Source organism: Stegastes partitus, unplaced genomic scaffold (genome assembly GCF_000690725.1).
Source record: "Stegastes partitus isolate 25-593 unplaced genomic scaffold, Stegastes_partitus-1.0.2 Scaffold194, whole genome shotgun sequence".
NCBI classification, from domain to species: domain Eukaryota; kingdom Metazoa; phylum Chordata; class Actinopteri; family Pomacentridae; genus Stegastes; species Stegastes partitus.
In genome coordinates, this window is record NW_007577925.1 from 37,341 (window position 1) to 56,905 (window position 19,565).

The 19,565-nt window shown below is 42.0% G+C and overlaps 1 protein-coding gene across 1 annotated transcript; it reads left to right on the forward strand.

Moving 5' to 3' along the window:
* The first annotated feature begins 232 nt into the window (after positions 1-232).
* rhoub (ras homolog family member Ub) lies at positions 233-6,581 on the forward strand. The gene is made up of 3 exons (XM_008280432.1): positions 233-653; positions 2,642-2,700; positions 4,318-6,581. The coding sequence occupies exons 1-3, from the start codon at positions 437-439 to the stop codon at positions 4,771-4,773; spliced, it is 732 nt and encodes a 243-aa protein (XP_008278654.1). The 5' UTR covers positions 233-436; the 3' UTR covers positions 4,774-6,581.
* Positions 6,582-19,565: the final 12,984 nt, after the last annotated feature.

Genomic DNA, 19,565 nt, shown 5'->3' on the forward strand with positions numbered 1-19,565 from the left:
ATTAATGATTGGAACAATTTGATGTTAAAAGAAAACTTGTGATGTATTCTTCGTGTCTAAGCAGCCCAACACAAGTAATGCTCTGGATGTCTCAAACTTTTTCAAAGCGCATTTTCTCACCAGACATGACAATTCCAACCTGTCTGCTCAACCCTCCGCATGCTGGGAGGTGAAGTGGGTGGGATTAGTCAAATTAATCTTAACATATAAGGCCTTTGACCCGCCCTCGGATCGTAAACTGCAGAGTGCGGAGTTGTAGTCGGGATGGTAATCTGCCACACTGGATTTGAAAGCGCGCAGGACCAGAGGACAGGTTTTACGCACGACTCCCGGCCGCGATCAAAAGCGTTTGGCGTAGCAGAGAAGGAAACCTGTTCTCATGGTGGGTGCTTCATCTCTCTGTCGAGGAGACCGCGGTGAAGTGCTGGCTTTTTGAATGTCACCTCCAGTAACCATGGATTACGGTCGGACCATGGCCCCTCCGGTGCCGCCGCATAAACCCAAAGCTGCCCGGCCGGGGCAGGCGCAGGAGCGGCTATTGAAGTGCGTCCTGCTCGGCGACGGAGCGGTGGGCAAAACCAGTCTGGTGGTCAGCTACACAACGAATGGCTATCCAACTAAATACGTCCCTACTGCATTTGATGACTTCTCGGGTAAGAACAGTCAATATGTTGCTTTTTTGGGGGGGGTCATAGATTTTGTAGACAACATGAAGAAATGCAGGAATGTCACCCAAATTACTGCAAAACTGAACAAACCCAGTGTGCAGATTTAGATTGTATTCTAGGATTAAACTGAGATGTATCAGGTGAATGATGGTATTTCTAAAACCTTTTATTGTAGAATCTCCCATTTTAGAACTGAATCAGTTAGTTTGTACCTGCCTGCCAGTGTCACTAATTCCCACTGAACTCTTCTCCAACTCTTGCCTTTGAGAGCACAGACTCTCCTCCACCCCACCCAAACTCTCCCATTTCCCCCCATTATCCCCCTGTTATGATAGAAGTGTTTGTGTTTCCTGTTATCTGCCTTCCATCAGAGTTAATGTACGTGAGGTGTCCTCCCTGATGAAGCCAGGTTTTCCATTTGGCACGTTTCCACTTTCCAAACAGTCTCACTAGTCCCAGCAAGCTTTGCTTCTGCAAAATAAGGCGAGAGAAGAGAAGAAAATCCTTCTAAGGGGGTGTTTGTTTGAAACCCATCAGGTGTTGGAGTGAAAAAAAAAACACACCTGTGACCTGCTGATCACCTTTATTGATTTATGATCATCTATATGTCCAAAGCTGTCTTGTAGAAATCCACAGGTGAACATCAGCTGTTATTGTTGCTGCAGGGTACAAGATAAACTGTTGTGCAAAATGACACATCAACAATTATATCATGATTATACCTATTAAAAATGTATTTCAAACTATTCGTGGCAATGATTCCCACTAAACAACTGGCAAACTCAAGCATTTTTGTCATTAAACGTCTCCAAATTTACCCTGATGAGCAGTAAACGCACAACTTGGCCAACACAAACCCCATAAAACACTGACTGGGAACACACACACCGCCCTGAGACGAGTACTGGCTCGACCCTCCCGTACAGAACAGAGAGCGTCTCTGGTTCAGGGGTTTTGGATTGCACAACTCTGCCTATTGTTGTCAGCCTTGACCCCGGGAGCCCTCTCCTCTATACTGGAATGGGCACATCTGTCGCAACGGCTCTGAGGCAGAGATTGTCTTTCGCCTCGGCCTGACAGAGACTGATTGTGCAGTCGGGGGCCCTTAATGGTGATGTCATTTCTCTGTGCCTGAAATCACAGCGTCCCCTTGAAAAAGTTGACTTTCGGAGCAGTTATGCAACGCCACAGGTGGCAGGGATGCAGGGAAGCGGGGGAGCTGGGAGAGGGGATGATAAAAAAAAAAAGAGGAAGGGGGGAGTTTTGGTGCAGAGAATCAAAGGAGTATCAAATGTCAGGTATTAGGAAATGATTACACAATGGCAGCCCTCTCTCTCATTTTCTCTTCTCTTTACTTCTGGTAAAGCACAATGTCATGAATGCTGTCCTACTGCATGAATAGTTCCAGCAAACTCTTTGATCAGGTGGCATGACCGACCACACACTCTCGGGCTTATTGTAAACGTTTCCATGTGCCTGCTGCTCTGCGTTGTGTTCTGAAAAGAATAAATGGCCCTGTAATGAAACTCGATGTAAGATGACTCATCCACTTTTTTCCAAATCTGGAAATGAGGCCTATTGGAAGAGTCACTGGATAAACAAAATCTGCTTGGTTTTTTTTACCCCCCTCACCCCCACCACCACCCTGCCATTAGACAACCTCGGCGTGGCCGCTGCCAAAACACAGCACAGAACAAAAGCTCACCGAGCGGTCCGAGCGACAGTAAAGTGTTATGGTCTCGACAGTAACCAGCAGAGTGGGTGGGCGAGACAGAGCAGGCCGTCTGAGAGCTGGAAGAGCAGAGCAGGGGGTCTTTGTGTTTTCAACTGGCGGGCTTTTGTTTATGTCAGAGAGTATTCTGGTGGGTAGCTGTGTGTGTGTGTGTGTGCGCATCAGGTGGGGGCTTATATACAGTCTTAAAGTCATGCTGACAGCTGTGACTTATTTTTTCTGTCTGTTTCTGTGTCTACAGCTGTGGTTCAGGTGGATGGAAGCCCGGTCAGACTGCAGTTGTGTGACACGGCAGGACAGGTGAGTTTCATTTGCGAGCATACTGCATTACCATTTGGCACCATATCTGGATCACAACCCGTGCCTGCGCTCCTCTCAACATTTGCTAAACATAACCGTTTTATGAAATGTCACCTTGTTGGCCGTTTGGCCCATTATTTTGGTTAAGCTTGATATATTTCAGCAATATTTGGACAGTTCCATGATTTTTTTTAGGCATTTATTGAGCATAAATTAGGCAGAAACATTTGCTTTTTCCAGCTTCTCACATGCTTTGCTGCTTATTCCTGTTTTATTTAATCGTAAATTGAACATGTTTAACTGTGGATGTTGCTCTAATAAAATAAGTCATCTGCAGACCAAATGTTGACAACTTTCTTAGGGTCATTTTCACTATTTCTGGTGTTTTATGGATGGAAATAAATGACCAATTGGTTGTAATGTGTTTATTATGTAATAATGTTTATTAGTAACAACCTAACTCTTCTGTCAGGCACACCGTGACACGCTAGAGTTCGCCAGGTAAATTTAATGACTCATTATTATGTAGTTAAGGCAATCTTGGAAGGAACAGGTTGTGAAACAGTGTTTTCTATTTCTCTGAGGCATGAGCGGTTGTTTCATAATCAGCCTCAATAGAACCCTGCCCTGGGAGCAGCATATTTGACATTCACAAACACTGCAAGGGCACTGCCAGTTCTACACAGAATCAAAGACAGTGTGGCCATAAAGTGGAATGAGGCATTTGAACAAAACCCTCTAATGCGCGTAAAACCTCACAGCGTGTTGCAAGCTGCACACGGTGTTGAAAACTGCACACACACGCACACACACAGGCAAGCTTGGGCAAATATGGGTAGATAAAAGTCAACAAACACTTACTGTACTGATGCAACTTTAAAAGAGGGGAGCCAGTGCCAGAAACAGGTCAGGGTGTGCCCCAAACTAAAAAAAAAAGTAGAGATGAGAGAGAGTGGAGACAGAAAGACACAGAAGGTCTGGAGAACGATGATAGCAGCTGCCGTCAGACCCGATAAACAAAGTTACAGCTCACTCAGAGATGTTGATATCTCTGTATGGACCTACGTCATCGGTTCGCAAAGCAAAGCCAAAGCTCGTGTGCGAGACTCATAAGCTGATAAGTGTCCACTGCATTTGTTGGGCTTCACATCCACATGTTAGCTGCTGAAGTTCCAGATTGTTGCTGCAGATTTCAGTTGTGTTTTAAGATAAGGAGTCGGTTTAGGACATTGTTTAGTCAAGAGAGGATGTGTGCTGGAAAGGACAGGGTTAAAGGCAAAGAAGGAGAAGTTTGTTTCTGCCAACCTTAATCTGCCTACTCAAGGGTGTGGGAGGCCCTTGTAAGTTAAAGCTGTGTGGCTCCAAAGTGTTAATTTAAGAGATTTACTGCAGATGATATAAATGAGAGGGCAGGCCTTGTCTCTACTGTATATTAGCACAATATAAACACTGTTTAGACGGTTTGTTATTGAACAGGTATTGGCACAGTTCCCTTTCCTGTGATGTGACAGTGCTTGAGTGTGTTGAGGTACATTTGTTTGTGTTTAGTCTGAAGTGAAGGGAGATCATTTCAAATGAATCCACAGACATTAAGCTCTTCCTCTCTCCCTCCATCAGGATGAGTTTGACAAACTCCGCCACTTCTGCTATAGTCGGACCGACGCCTTGCTGCTCTGCTTCAGTGTGGTCAGCCCGGCCTCCTTCCAAAACGTCTGGGAGAAGTGGGTACCCGAGATCCGCCGCCGCTGCCCCCTGACGCCCATCCTCCTCGTGGGCACCCAGTGCGACCTGCGGCAGGACGTCAAAGTGCTGATCGAGCTGGCGAGGCGGAGGGAGAGGCCGGTGCTGGAGGAAGACGCCAGAGCGCTGGCGGAGAAAATTGGGGCAGTGACGTACGTCGAGTGCTCGGCGCTGACGCAAAAGAATCTGAAGGAGGTGTTTGACGCAGCCATCTCCGTGGGGCTACGGCACTCTGACAGGAGGGCACGGCGGGAGAGGAAGGTCCGCAGCACGGCTGATAAGATGAAGATGCTGTCAAAGTCGTGGTGGAAGAAGTACGTGTGCGTCCAGTAAGCGAGCAAGGATGTTATCTCTCTTTGACTGATGTGAAACTGGAACTGCTGATTTATTTGGAGGGACGGAGTTGGATGTAAGGACTTGTTTTTACGTTCACGCGGATGACCCCAGGCGAGCTGACCTGAATGACTTTACTTCAGTGGAGCAACAGTTCAACAGAAGCAGAGTGTGCCTGCCTGAGCTGTGTGGTGTTTGTGGGTTTGGGATGGTTTCACTTTGACCAGAAAAGACCCTTTGTTGACGCCTAAGAGACAGAGAGCACAAGGCTGTAACCACTGTCTGCTTCTCAGAGCCAATCTCTTGAATATGACTGTGACCAGCATGCAACCAAAAATTATGGAGCAAATAAAACGATTATGGCACATGGACTGCATATCATAAAGGAAATGTGAGCTGACACGGAGGGTGAAGAGTTGAGAGGGTGATGTTAAGTACTAAAAGTATACTTCTCCTTTTTTTTTTTTTGTCAAATTTGGTTCCCGTCTTTAGCAAAGCATTCTATTTTTATGTGTTATACACTGTAATCCAGACCCCACGATTTGCAATAGATCTAGCTTTAATTTTTACTGATTTCAAAACATGAAGTTAATATGCAAACTGCTCAGCTTAAAACCCCAAATTAAGATTGCAATTATTGTACTGTTAAATCCAGTCCTGCACCTTGTTTTCTAAATCAGAAGCATCTACGAGTCAAATGGCAATTTAAGAATATAATCTGTAGATTAATGGATTTCTCTTAACTCATTTTATTTTATTTTTTTTTTGGATTACAATCAAATGTATATGAGTATAATTTTTTTTATGAAATCACTGACATCTGGAGGATGTGAATGGCTGCTTTGAACAGTGTATGTACTATGAACTGCCATAGTCGTGTCTGTGCCACATTGTAAAGCGTTGATACAGCTGTCACACTGTTACTCGACCGGATAGAGATCTATTAGCTCCTCACTGCTACATACAACTACAGTAAAGTGATGCCACATAGCATTCATAGAACCAGCTTATGGTGGATAGGACGTCTGCTGTAGTTTCAACTTTGCCTGAAAAGCTTTTATTTGAAATGTTAAAGCCAACTTTTTGTGACTGGTACAATATTGCAGCAATACATAGGTGGTGCCACTGTACATTGCACTTATCAAACACAGTCCAAACACATCACTTAAGTCCAGCCATGCAATGGCCTTTGGACCAGTGTTGGAGTGGAAACTTTAATCCTCCTTTAAAAACTGGGTGTCAGAGCAGGTAAAGGCTTCTCCCTCCCTGCACTACACCACCAGTTCGGATGATCACAGGGTCTTTTATTCTAGTCAGGGCCTTAAACAGATAATTATCCGACTTTCTCGGTCAGTATATCGGAGCTCTCCTCTATTTTAAAATATACAGTAAATGAGGTGAAATCACCAAAGAGACTGATTCTGTGTTTGCTTCTTATTTTTCAGAAGCCTGTCATTCAGCTCTGTCTATTTATCTGTTCCTTCTGGGCCAATAACTGATCAAAGAGCAATGCAGAGCAGATGTATGAAATATCGTGTGTCATTATGTATGTTACATAGTTACCATTTATGATGTTTGTAATGTCATCGGGATAAGCCTGTGTGTGCATATATATACATATATATATTTATACACACACACATACATATATATATATATATATATAGTGACTCAGTCATCGACTGTGCTGTCCAACACTAAATGGTACTTAACAGTATGAGTGTCTCAGTTTGTGTCTGACTCTGGCATGAGAGAAGTTTGTTGAGCTGTATGAATGGAACAAAATAAAATGTGAAATATTTAAACCAGTTTTTACTGTTGACTCTCGTGGAGATACTGTATGTTATCTTGACTGTCACACAGAAATGAGGGAGCGTTTCTGAGGTCAGTGGCTGCTGGAGTGAGAATAGGTATTTTCACTATTCTCCTTTGCTTTTGCCAACGAGAAACTGGGGGAACTTGGTCTAAATGCAGTTGTTTACATCCAGGTTAGGCATCCAGAACTATTTAGTTTGCTTGATATACCAGGAAGAAGGATATCACACACATACAACTACAAGAATGTCAAGCTTGGCCATGATTTATTCTCATTACAGTCCTGTCAAAGCAAAACATATTCATTGTATAGTATAGTACACTTTTTAAAAATTCTTTTCTGGATGTAAATTAGGCATTATAATGTTATACATAGTTGGCTTAAATTGTGAGAAAACTTCAATCATGCATTGCTAGATATCAAATACTGAAGAAAACTTGAATTTTATTTAGTCTGAGTAAATAAATCAACAAATTGTCTCTGAAATGAATCTAAAACTGCATTTTTATGGAGTTGGGAAAGAGTTAAACGTGACTTCAAAGATTTAGCCTCAGAGGTTTTGTCGGCACCAAGACTTCTAACTATGCAGGATCAGATGATTATAATTGCCTGAAATAGGCCTTTCCTCCTATTCATAGTTACGCGTCTACACCACAGTATACAACAATGGGCAGAGAATGACAGTTAGCTAGGTATCTTGTACTTGTTTAGAAGCGCTAATGATAGGGTAGACAGCTAAAAGGGAGTTTTGTGTCGTCTGGCAGGCTGCAGATGAGTATGTTGTCCGGCCTCAGAGTGGGTGAAACTGAGGCAGGAGTGGTGCCAAGTGGTCTAATTATGATAGTCAGGACGGCTCCACTTTCCACCAATATTTTAGCAGGAACCCCCCGTTGTTGTGTCTCGGCAAGGCAGCCATCTTGTGAAACGTCCTGTGATTTAGCATTGTGGCTTGTGTAATGTCTACCTGTCTGCTGGAAGCGCAAGTTATTGTCTGTGGCAAGGAATCCTGAGCTGTCAGTCACGACGCTAACAAACAGGAAACACATCAGGGAAGGGGTCTGCAGATCTCTCACATTTCACTGTGAGACTGTTCTACCCTGTTTCCAGGTGTCTGCTGATTTAGACTACACTACTCAATCCAAATACCGAAACTGTCCCTGAGGTGGAAAAGTCAATAAATACCCCACTGTATAAACCAGACGAGCTCAGTGTAAAGCAAACATAGGTGGAGGTGTTTGTGTAACCATGTGTAAACAAAAAAATACGTCAATGAGCCAACATCACCAAACCCTTGAAGACAATGGAAGTCATGTGGAACTGACAAAATGTTATCATTTAGCGGTAACCCAACTGTATGCATTGGAGTCATTTCACGGTCACGGGTTCATGGCGGCAAACCAACATTTAAATGACCTTTGTGGCTCCATCAGATGGCTTCCAATGAGGCAGATGTTGGGTTTGGTCCAGTAGAACTAATCAGTTCCTGTCCATGAGGAGCTCTAGCTGTCATTAATATGACTAACATGACTACAACTGCTCATGCAGATAAACTGAGGTCAAATGTCCAAATTTCTTCATCGCAACCACATCCAAACAAGACAAGTTTGGGCTACAGCTACCAATTGAACTCTGTAAAATTATTTGCATTTTTTCCATACATTATTCATTTATTCATGTTAACAGTTTCTCTATACATTATGATTGGGAATACGAATGTTTTTGCCAGCTAACATGCGAGGATTCTTAAAAAAGTTTTCAGCCTCACATCACAGGAGAAAGATTCTTCTTGCATTATTTTTCAACACAGTCTCCTTTATCGTCGGTGCACTTGTTCCACTGATGTTCAAGCTATCCTATTGAAGAAGAAGGTCTCGTCTTGAGCCTCCAGACACTCCTCAACAGCATTTACGACTTTAACATCACTCTGGAAATGGCGAGCAAACAAATGGGATTTTATTTTGGTTTAACCAGGGGCATCTTCTTGGAGCAACAGCACACCAACTCGAAGGGCTCCTCCCCTTTTTTCTTTGACAGCTTCAAACATCTGAGGTTTTGTGGAGAATGATATGAGGCTTTTAGGTATACAATTATGCTCCAAAATGGGAGTTACACCCCTTGTTCCCGGTTGAGGCCAAGAACTTTTTGATGTACCCTTTTAAGGCACTTCACATCGTAAAGTGAATAACTTACAATTTTATGTTATCAAAAGAATCCCAAATATTCCTTTTGAGCAAGCTATTTGGTGAGCGTGAAAAAAACAAAAATCCCCGTTTCAATTTTCCAGCACAAACAACACATAGGAGAACAATACACACTGGGTAAGCCGGTGATGCCAGTAACTGCAGGTCTGACACATGCTGCTCTTTAGCCAGAGATACCTGCAGAGAGGACAAAACATAAACTACAGGAGAGAGAAGACACCAAGTTAATGATATGCAGTGGTGGTATATAAATGTATGGAGAGAGAAACAGGAGAGTTGAGAAGCTAGGTGTATCATGGGAAGTCCCCCAAGCAGTCTAGGCCTGTAGCAGCACAATTAAAGGGTGGTTCAGGGTCACCTGGGCCTGTCCTAACTAAAAGCTTTATCGAAAAACAAGCTTTAAAGACTAGTTTCTGCCTCCTGAACCCAAACTGGGATCTGGGTTCATGGCAGAGGAGCCAAATAGGTGAAGTTTCTACCTTCCAGTCTGCTTTTGGAAACTCTTGCAACTACAAGTAAGCCTGCAGTGTCAGAGCTAGGTACTCCGTTGAGACAGTATGGTAAAATGAGGTCCTAAATATATTTTGGAGCTTGGTCATTAATGGTTTTGTATGCAAAGAGAAGGATTTTTAATTCCATTCTGCATTTTAAAGCATTTTGGATCAACTGGAGGTTTTTTAGAGAGTTGGGACGTTGGCGTTTTCGGTGTCTTGCTTGATGATAAAACTGATACAGCTCTCATATATGTGTCTTTAACATGAGGCTAGAATTAGCAGCTGATTGGCCTAGCTTAGCATAAAGACTAAAAAGTGACAGAAACAATGCTCTGTCCTGCATATAACTATATGTACAAATACAAACTGTAATTTTATGCTTGGACTTTTTAATGGATCAAGAAGGTCCTAGCTTTGGAGGTGTAGTTAGTCACGTCTATCAAGTAGCTGTTCCCCCCGGTTACAGTTTTTGTGCTAAGCTAAGCTAGCAGGCTACTAGCCCAGCATCTTATTGAATGGACAGACAAGATGTGTATCAATCTTCTCATCTATCTCAGCAAGAAAGTGTATTTTAACATGTCAAACTGGTCAAAAAAAATGGTCAGAATAAATCTTAAATAAAATGTTTGTAATCAGAGAACATATATTCGCCGTCATGCTATCAGATTCAGAGAAGCATTACTGGAGTGTTACTGGTAACCACTCTGGATGGAAACGGCTGCAGAGCTCTTTCACATTACAAGGTTGGGTGAGCTAATGGTGTGAACTGGGTGGCCCAGTCAACTGCAGCCATCTTCAGCTGTAAAAACTCAAAATGGTCATTGAACTTTTCGGTCCTCCTAACCTTCTTCATTACATAACTTCTGAGAATCATTTAGGTAACAAGTGAACTCTGACTCGACATGAAAGCGCAGCTTCGTAATCAGTTTTGATGTCTTAAAGTTGATGAAGGATTTCTCTGGTACCCCTCAGATAATTGCCTGCATAATGACCAGAGCTCAACCCACGGGGCTGGATTACTGAAGGACATTAACCATGTTAATCGGGTCTGTGGGTTGGGAAGGGATCCAACCAGTGGACTGTGGTCCACTTTGTACATTGTCTTTAGGATTAACTGTTGCTCAAGCTCTTGTAATGCGATGCAATACGTCTGGGGCCCTGATTAAAAGACACCCACACATAGATTGAGCACAGTTCACTATTCTTGACAGAATTTTGCTTTCATAATACGTTTAAGACCTCAGTGTCTCTATCGTAGCCTTCCTCTAAAAAGTTACTTCAGGGATTTGATCTCATATGCTCACAGGGCTTCAGGTGTGAAGTGCTGGGTCTCTATGTGATTATGACAAACAGAGAAATGAGGGTAGTGCAAAGGGTTCAGTGGGCTTTAAAGGAGGTTGAGTGATGTGCTTTAAATAATTCCTCTGGGTATTCTGACATCACTGTGGTTCAGACTGAGTTGTGTTCGTAAGTGTGATTTCATACCTTTTCCTTTGTGCTATTTGTTGGCAAAGCTTTCATGAGGATGTTTTGATGAACGAACATCAGTCAAACAGACACCTGCCTTGTTCAATATCAGACATTATTTCTGAAAACTTTTCCTTTACGCAAAATGCACCATATACTGGGGGGAGGGATTGAAGTGCCACTTCACTAAGATTATTTAAGGAATATTTCATGCAAATACACTTTTTTATTTTTATTTTTTGCTCACTGTGGATATTTAGTAAAACTTAGAAAATCAGAGCTGAATACCGAACCGTCAGCGGGGTGGATGGAGAGGCCTGTGTGTTCCACAAAGACCCTCACACGGTGGACGTCCCCGGTATACAACAGACATTGATGCTGTATTTACTTACAGGGGACTAAAATACTGGAGACAGTAGCTTTTCACATCTTTTTTTAACCTGTGTGTCTTGAGTATGGGCGTCACAATATATCAGTGTTGATCATAATAAAAACTAAATATTTACATCATGTTAATAACAATGCAAATGCAATATTATCATATTTAATCCATCCATCCAACAGAGGAACAACATACAGTACAGTTATGCTGAAGACTCCTCCCTACATTCATAGTTTCAGTGCATTTCATTTGTTAAAAAAAAGATGGAAAATGCACAATAAAATAAAGTTCAAGGTTAATTTGACTGACAGCATTTAATTTTATTTTTTGTTAATTTCCTACAGATGTTGCAATACTTTTGTTATCAGGAATTGATTACCTTACAATAATATCGTGGTCAAAGTCTGATATGGTGACAGCCCTTTGACAACTCAAGGTTTGATTTAAAGTTTCTCTAATCAATATTTAGTGATAACACTGGGTCAAAGGAATTTGTTAAAGGTAGCAACAAACCCACAAAGAATTATCAGCAGACTGTGCAGTTCACCTCAACCTTTCAAAGCATCTTTCAAATCATTGGTTCGGTTTTATGGCATGCAACTTTTATTGTTCACTCTCACTGGTCCCACCATTATCTCCCCAAAAGCATGCAGCTGTTTTCAGTAGAAAAAGCTCTAAAGAACCCACTCTACAATGCCTACCCAGGGCCAAACACACAGACCGGTGATCATACTGATCTGAGGAGCCAGACAGTTCCCTAAAGGGCAATAAAGAGAGCAAACACAGCCAGAGGGACGACCAGAAAAGAAAGCTAATGTTGCTCTGTGTCTGCAGGATTTGTAAATTGGCACATATTTGCATTCACCACGTTTGCTGATATGTCAGTGTTGTGTTTCCAGCTTGTTGCCTGGTCCACAGGTAGTGTAAAAGTAATGTACTATGAAGTAAATAATGTGTTTCTAAATACAATAAACAAATATCCAGTACACAATGTAGAGAGTACATCATGTAAAATCACATTTCTGCTGTATAAAAGACAGCAGCCACATGTCCATATCATATTTCCTCAACTTCTGTCTCTTCTAATCAAGGCGACCAGTTGTAGTAAACACAGAAATTCTGTTTTATAAAACCACTGCAGAGGAAATGGTGAAGGAAATAAAAAAGGGAAAACAGTCATGAATAAAAAGTGAACAGGGTGTGTTGCAAAAAGTGTGTTAAGTGAAAAGAGATTGCTAGAGAGAGAGACGAAGCTTCATCCCAAAAAAGGCAGTTTTGGATGAAACGTTCACACATCACTGGATAAAATAGTCTCTCTCTTTATATCTGACGCCACCAACCTGCTGTTAGCTAACAGTGTGGTTGCAGCAGTGGCCTGTCTGGCATGTTACAGTATGGCGTTGCTCGCAGGATTATGTTTTAATAAGCTTATATAAACACCCCCCACAGTGCGGTCTCATTATGGGAAGCTAATTGAGTCGCTCTGTCCCGAGGTCAGCCGGGCCTCTTTGAACAGCTCTGTGTTTTGCTATAAAGAGGCCCATCTCTGCCTCCAGAACATCTGTCCTGTGGTCTGTACAACATGTGTCGTTCTCTCAGGCAAACTGTTTGGACTTGCACATTTATGCACTTTATACACAACATAAATGAATATGCAGTGCTTCAACTGTAGCCTCCAGGTTAATTCACATCTTGACATTGACTGTAAAAGAAAAAAATCCCTATAAACTCTGACACCTTGCACCTCCAGCTAATTCTTTGTAAAGTAGTTTAGTCATTTATCAGCCTGACATGATTCTTTGTCCTTGTTTCACACCACTCCGTTACTCCTCTAAGTTCCTAGTGCTTAAGTCTGTCTATATGCTTTCATATTTAATTCCCTTTATTATTTTTAGCAATGCTAGCAGCATTAAAAGCGATGCTGAAATATCACAGCAACAGCTGGGTTGGATTGTCATTAAATTTGGTTGTGATATTCACGCTCCCAGACGATTAATCCTACTGACTTAGGAGACAGTCTGACTTTTCACAGCACGGAAATGTGACTGACATTTTCAGTCTAAATGAAAATGTTTCACCAATTGTCTGGTGGACTATGAATGGATCCTACTGACATTTTTTTTATTATCAATCCAATGACATTTTTATGCACCCCCAGTGGGATCAAAGAATTCACTTTTATAGTTTAATATTACTTTTTAAAATTATTTTTTACAGAAATGTGTGGTTATAATAGAAAAAAGTATATCAAATTTGCTGTGAAGTTGACATTTAAAGATTTGCATGAAATATCTCTCCAACTGTTGATTGATTGGATTCCCCTGAATTTTTCAAGAACATTCAAAGTTATTACAAATATGATTTTTAATAACTTTAGTGATCCCTGACCTTTGAAGTGCTATCAGGTCAAAAGTAAGGATACAGAAGCTGCTAATTAGCAAATGTAGCGAAGCAAAATGCAAAATTAAGATTGTAAATATGGTAAACATAAAACCTGCTTCATATCAGAATAATTTTGAGCATGTTAGCATATACGACATTAGCATTTAGCTTAACGCACTGGTCTCATAGCCTCACAGTGCTAGCTAGGAAGAAGTTTTTTATACTCTTAAAATTTAAAGACACCTATTTTTTATTTAGCCAATTACACTTGGCAAATTAATCTTTCTACAGATACTAGTAAGCAGGACAGCATGCTGGGTAATCCAGGTTACCACATACTACACCAGTTAGCCACAACATTAAAACAGGCGAAGTGAATAACATTGATCCTCTTGTTAACAGGCAGTTTTCTGCTGGGAAACCTTGGGTTCTGGCATTTGTGCGGATGTTACTTTGACTCGTATCCAACAGTACTAACCAACACCAACGCCCTCCCCGCTACCCTGCAAGAACTGCTGAGGAGCGGCTTGAGGAACATGACAAAGAGCTCAATGTATTGACCCAAACACCCAAGATGTCAATATGATTGAGCCTCCATGAGATGTGCCCGACCCATGGAGGCCCCACCCTTCAAACCATGGGACCCAAAGGATCCTTTGGCAACATTTTGGTGTCAGACACTGTAGGTCACCCCCAGAGGATATTGTGTCCGTGCCCTGATGTTTCAGAGCTGTTTTGGCAGCACAAAGTTGACCTACACAACATAATGCAGGTGGTTTAATTGCTGTTGCTGTCTTTGTGTGTGTTCTTCAGTAAAGCATTACAGAAATAGTTTTAGCTGCCCTTAGATTTGACTGATTTTCTTGTGTAGTTCACATTCAAAACAATTGCTAGAATGCTATGTTAAAAATACAGGACTTGTTTTAAACTTTTTTTTTTTCTTTTACACTAAGAGATTCAAGTCCTACGTCGTCATGGTCACCGCAGTAGCTTTGACGACTGAGGAAATTTATCAGTCGATACAGCTCGTTGTTTGATTCACAAACACAGACCTTCATGTGTGCACTTGTCACGTGTGCCCTTTACAAGATACTGATTGTTAAAGAGGTAAACACAGAGAACGTTGTATGATTTCTCTATTTATGGCGGAGCACACAGCTGAAAAGGTAATTAAACAGTTTTAGACATAATAAAATGACGAAAGTGCCTCCATATCTGCTTCTTATCTGCTGCTCTGCGACACAAAGGAAACTCCTCCCCTGAGAGCTACAGTTAATCATTGGCTTGAATTATGTCAGAACTTCAAATGTTGTATCACATCACTCAGGTTCAGAGGGAAACATTTTGGATTAATATTCTCCACAGTTCAGACACTAAGCAGATGCTGTGTGCTTTCCTGATAAGGAGAACATCTGCTGTTTGCTGAGAATCTCAAGTTGCCTGCACTGTACTTGGTTTCGGTGTTTAATGCCAAACTGTATCTGGGGCATGAAAAGTAGCCTTTCCCCTACACAGTAAGTGATACTGCTGCTGAAACTGGAGCACAGGAGTACAGACTTCAGGGTCTAATTCAATAAGGTTTTGATTTCCAAGAAGAACCACTTGATCATATTCCCTGGTTTGAATCCAACTGATGTCACTAACAGAGGCTGTGATTGGCTCACAGCAGCGGCCCACTTGGCTGATGTTATCTGATTGGCCCCCAGAGACATATATTGTTCTGTGTGTAGAAATGGCTTACGGGTTTAGTGACCTCATTTACTCCAAGACATATGTGAAAATGTTCTTCTCTGTTCTTCCTTGTCTTTCCCTGTTTTTTTTTTCTTTTTGCTCTTGTTTCTATCATCTTACCCTGTGCTTCCCCTTTCTTTCTGCTGCCTCTATCACCTGCTTATCAGTTTATTTTGTTGGCGTTGCCTCATTCTCTGTTTGACTGCTGACAGCCTGCGGTGCTTTGATCTCTCATATGGGACAGATAAGGATACAGGGTGTGCGTGTTTGTGTATCCATATGCATACACACACACATTTGGGTCCTGTTTTCTCTGGCCTTGCTTTGCTGTGGTTTACCGCAGTCTGGACTGCGAATCCAACAACCTTCAGTTTGACTGATTTACACAGCACAAAGACACCTCAGATAACATATGAGTGATTAATTGAGATTACACACCCGGACCGAGCATTTCCAAACATCCGTGCGGAGCTGACGTTATCAACAAAAGCACAATTTTATTCCTGAGGTAAACAAACGTCAAAGAAGAGTCTGTTCGCAGGTTTAGTGGTCACTGATAATGTCAGAGGTGGAAGCTGATTATTTACCCACCCCTGTGACTCATTAGTGGCTTAACCAGCTCGACAAGACCGTTGAACCAAAGTGTCCCATGTCGCAGAGTAAACATAGATAATTCTGATCCCCGCAAGCAAGTCCGACAGAGCTTGTGGTCATCAGATCCAATGAGAAAGGTTAAGACTGTTCATTTAAGGAAGGAGGGAGTCAGCAAATGTGTTCAAGTGACAAAAATCATGTGATTAGGATTATAAAGCAGTGGGAGGAGGTCGGGTCGATAGATGGGCCAGCAAAACATCTGTGTTTGACATGGGGGACCACAGTGGGACCACCATTTATTTTTGATCTTTTTTTTTTTTTTTTACTATACCCAAAACCACTTGAACCATTCAGATATTTATTCACCTGATATTTCCTATATTCGGCACCATGAGGTTGGCATTTGTGGTTCTCAGACTTGGAGAAATTTGGTTCACATCCCCATCAGGATGAACTGTAACAATAATGAATCTTGTTTTAACCATGACAACCAAGTACTTTGATAAACTTGTGAGGAAATTTAGGGAAATACCAAACTGTGATGTTTCACTCATCAAACCGTGTAGTTATTGTGACCCTAGGCAAGCTATTGCCCTAACCAAGTGTAACTATGAATTCCAGATGATTCTGGTAATCAAGTTGAAAGACTGTTATGACTTTAACAGAATCACTTTCCTTCCTCTAGTTTTTCTTACATCGTCATTTCTCATCTTTCAGTGATGCATCAAAGATAAACTGTTTATGTGATGTTGAAACTCTTTAATGACTGGTCAGGACCTGATGCTGGGAAGTGTTGCATTGCATCACTGTTTGTTTGAGACAGTTTGAAAGCATATTAAAGTGACTGTGGACTCTTTCTCAGTTCTTGGCACTTGATCAACACATATGCTCTCCTGCTCAGACCGAGGAGATGCATCCTGACAGGAAACAGAACCTCTCATGTCCGGGGACACTCTGTTCCCCTCTCTGCGCTAATGTACTTACTGATAGACACATGAAATCTGGATCTGGACCCATAGAGGCTTTAGCACTGCAAGCCCAGACCAATCCAGCTGTTGGCAGTAATGGGGCCAGTTATGTAAGCTTGTCCCTCTCTCCCTATGCGGCCAGGCTCCTTGCTTGATGCCACGCTGTGCATAAAGCTCTTTATCTGAAACTGAGATAACACCTGCAGAAGCGCTCCACTTCTCTGTCCTGTGTACAGCGGAGCAATTTTACAGCTCACTGGAAAACAACATGATTCGACTTGCACGTCTGACGTACTTTCAGTTCTTCCCTGCTTTTCCTTTTTGTACATTTTGTTGCAGCTTCTTTGATTTGTGCCCTTCTCACCCTCTTTGTCCTCTTCATTCTTGGCAGTCTTTCCCTTGTTTTCCTTTGTGTTCTTCCTCACCCACACTCACTCCTTTATTTCACCCCTACTCAGTTTTTTCCCCCCCGAGTTGCCCTTTATTCCAGTTCTGAATATCTGCATTCATTTTTCCAATAGAAAACAAAAAACAATGCTTTATTCTTCGGTCCATGGCCTGCAGAGTGACCTTTACCTTCTCCTCAGACTCCACCTCCAAGTTTCATAACAGGCTCATTTATTTTTCCTTTTTTTCCCCTTTTTCTTCTTTCTACGTAGTCAGTCTCTGTTGTCTGAACTTCCGAGTCATATAAACTACAAGGGCATTTATCAGTCCTCCCTCCATCACCATCATCATAACATATGCACACTCTCCTAAATCTGCCAGACGTGGTAACCCCTTATTCCCGGCAGTGAGCTCACACTGACGCTGTTTGTCCACTGAAGTCAAACGCGGAGCTGCCCTCAGTGATTGATTGCTCTGTAATCCCGCAGTAACAACACGACCCACACTAAAATCACTGTTTGAACACATGCTGCACCGCACAGCAGGTAAGGAGCCCCAAGAGACGGATCGCACGATTGGCTGAAACAGCAGCAACCTTCGGCGATCGCCCTCTTTCAACAGAGGATATAAATGCTTCCATTTTTAGTGTTTAATTGCGGAAGCCATTACCGTGATCCACAAAGACACAGCGGCCCTAACTAGCGCCGAACTACCCGCAGTGACCCCGCGACCTCGGCCCCCAGCAAACTTTGAAACCTGAGAAAGCAGCCCTGATCTCTGACCTCCAGCCTCCCACCTCCCACGGCAAGAGGAGCCCTCTCTTTCTCCCCCTTTGGACAGGATGTGACCTATGAGAGCGGCTCTGTAGGAGGGCCTTGACCCCAGACACTGTCCAGACTAAGTGTCTGGACCCAAATGATCTGAAACTGAAGGCAGGACCTGACAACAAGATGTAAGCAGTTCAGATAAGAACAATCACTGTTTACTTCATATTGTATCTTGTAGAGCTGAAACTATTCATGAATTGACACAGTTCATATAAATAATTGGCAAGTATTTTAATAACAATTTCAGTCATTTTTCAAGCAAAAAAAAAAGCTGAATATTCTCCAGGTGCAGCTTGTTTTTGTCTTATCTTAGCCTGATGATTCCCAACCCAGGGGTCACCCACCCTACGGTCCCCTCCCCGCCGGGTCACAGGTTAAACCTGAGGCTCTCATGAGGTGCATCATGGGATAGATCAACGATAAAAAAGAAAAACAAACAACATGATGACATAATCTTGGCCAAGAGGAAATTATTACTTTTTGTATTTTCTGACGTTTTGTAGACAAAAGATTTATCAGTTTAATCTCTAATATAGATATTGACAATATAAATTATGGATCTACAATTTGTGCTGCCATAGTATCTTGTGTTACTTTGCCACTTATCTTTTACTAACATAGTCATTATCTTTATAATTTCCATATGTTACTTGAAACTTAGTACTGTTAGGTGATCATTGTGTCTCCTTTTATTGTTGTTTTTTGTTTGTTTGTTTAAAGTTGCTGAGCAGCCGAAAGTGACTGATGTGAAAGATCTGCACGGCGCTACGAGGCAATGATAACATATATGATGGTATCTGTTATGGATGGCTGATCTCAAGCAGGTTTCAAGTGGCTGCAAGTTGATTTTCATAACGCACTGAAATGGATGGAAACTGAGGGCTGCCTTGCATGCAAGAAAAACAAAAGAAAAAAGGAAATATTCCGTGTCCTGGTATAATATTTATCTTTATTCTACTTCTGTGGGTTAAAACCATCACTTGCACCCTTATATTATAGATCGCCTTTCTTCTCAGTGTCCTCTTCCACCCATTTGTTGCCCTTTCCCACCCTCCACTTGACATTATCAACGTGTCCCGTCACTGCCAGTAAAGTTTATAAGAACAAACTCTCTTTGAGACACCACAGAGCGATGGGAATCCACATCATCCATTGGCTTTTGTTTCTCTATTTAGCTAAGGTTTTTCTCAGAGCGCACCACTGAAAGGTAGTCAAACCACCATCCAAGCTTCTCTATTGAGTTCTAGAGGCTTTGATGCTTTTTGAATGAGGAGTTTTTGTCCGAGTCCTTTTCACTTTGGACTGGTGATTCTTTTCTTTGTTGGCCTGCAGAGCGTCAGCCAACAAAACATCAGGAAGAGCTGAGTTGTTAAGAACAGGGAGAGCGTTTGGACACGTTGCGAACGGGGTCATGACGTCTGGTGTGTGTCAGCAGTAAAGCTGCTTTCACTTGTAGAAGAATGAGAACAAAAACCTGCTTCGGGATTTCACTGAGTCTAAGTATCTACAATTCAATAATGTGATGTTTTGTTCTTGTAAATGA

What these genes read in the sequence shown, in the direction of transcription:
- rhoub (XM_008280432.1), top strand. Translation starts at nt 437, where the DNA reads ATGTCACCTCCAGTAACCATGGATTACGGTCGGACCATGGCCCCTCCG. An exon ending in TGCATTTGATGACTTCTCGG is followed by an intron (nt 654 to 2,641) that starts GTAAGAACAGTC and finishes CTGTGTCTACAG; the next exon opens with CTGTGGTTCAGGTGGATGGA. An exon ending in TGTGTGACACGGCAGGACAG is followed by an intron (nt 2,701 to 4,317) that starts GTGAGTTTCATT and finishes TCCCTCCATCAG; the next exon opens with GATGAGTTTGACAAACTCCG.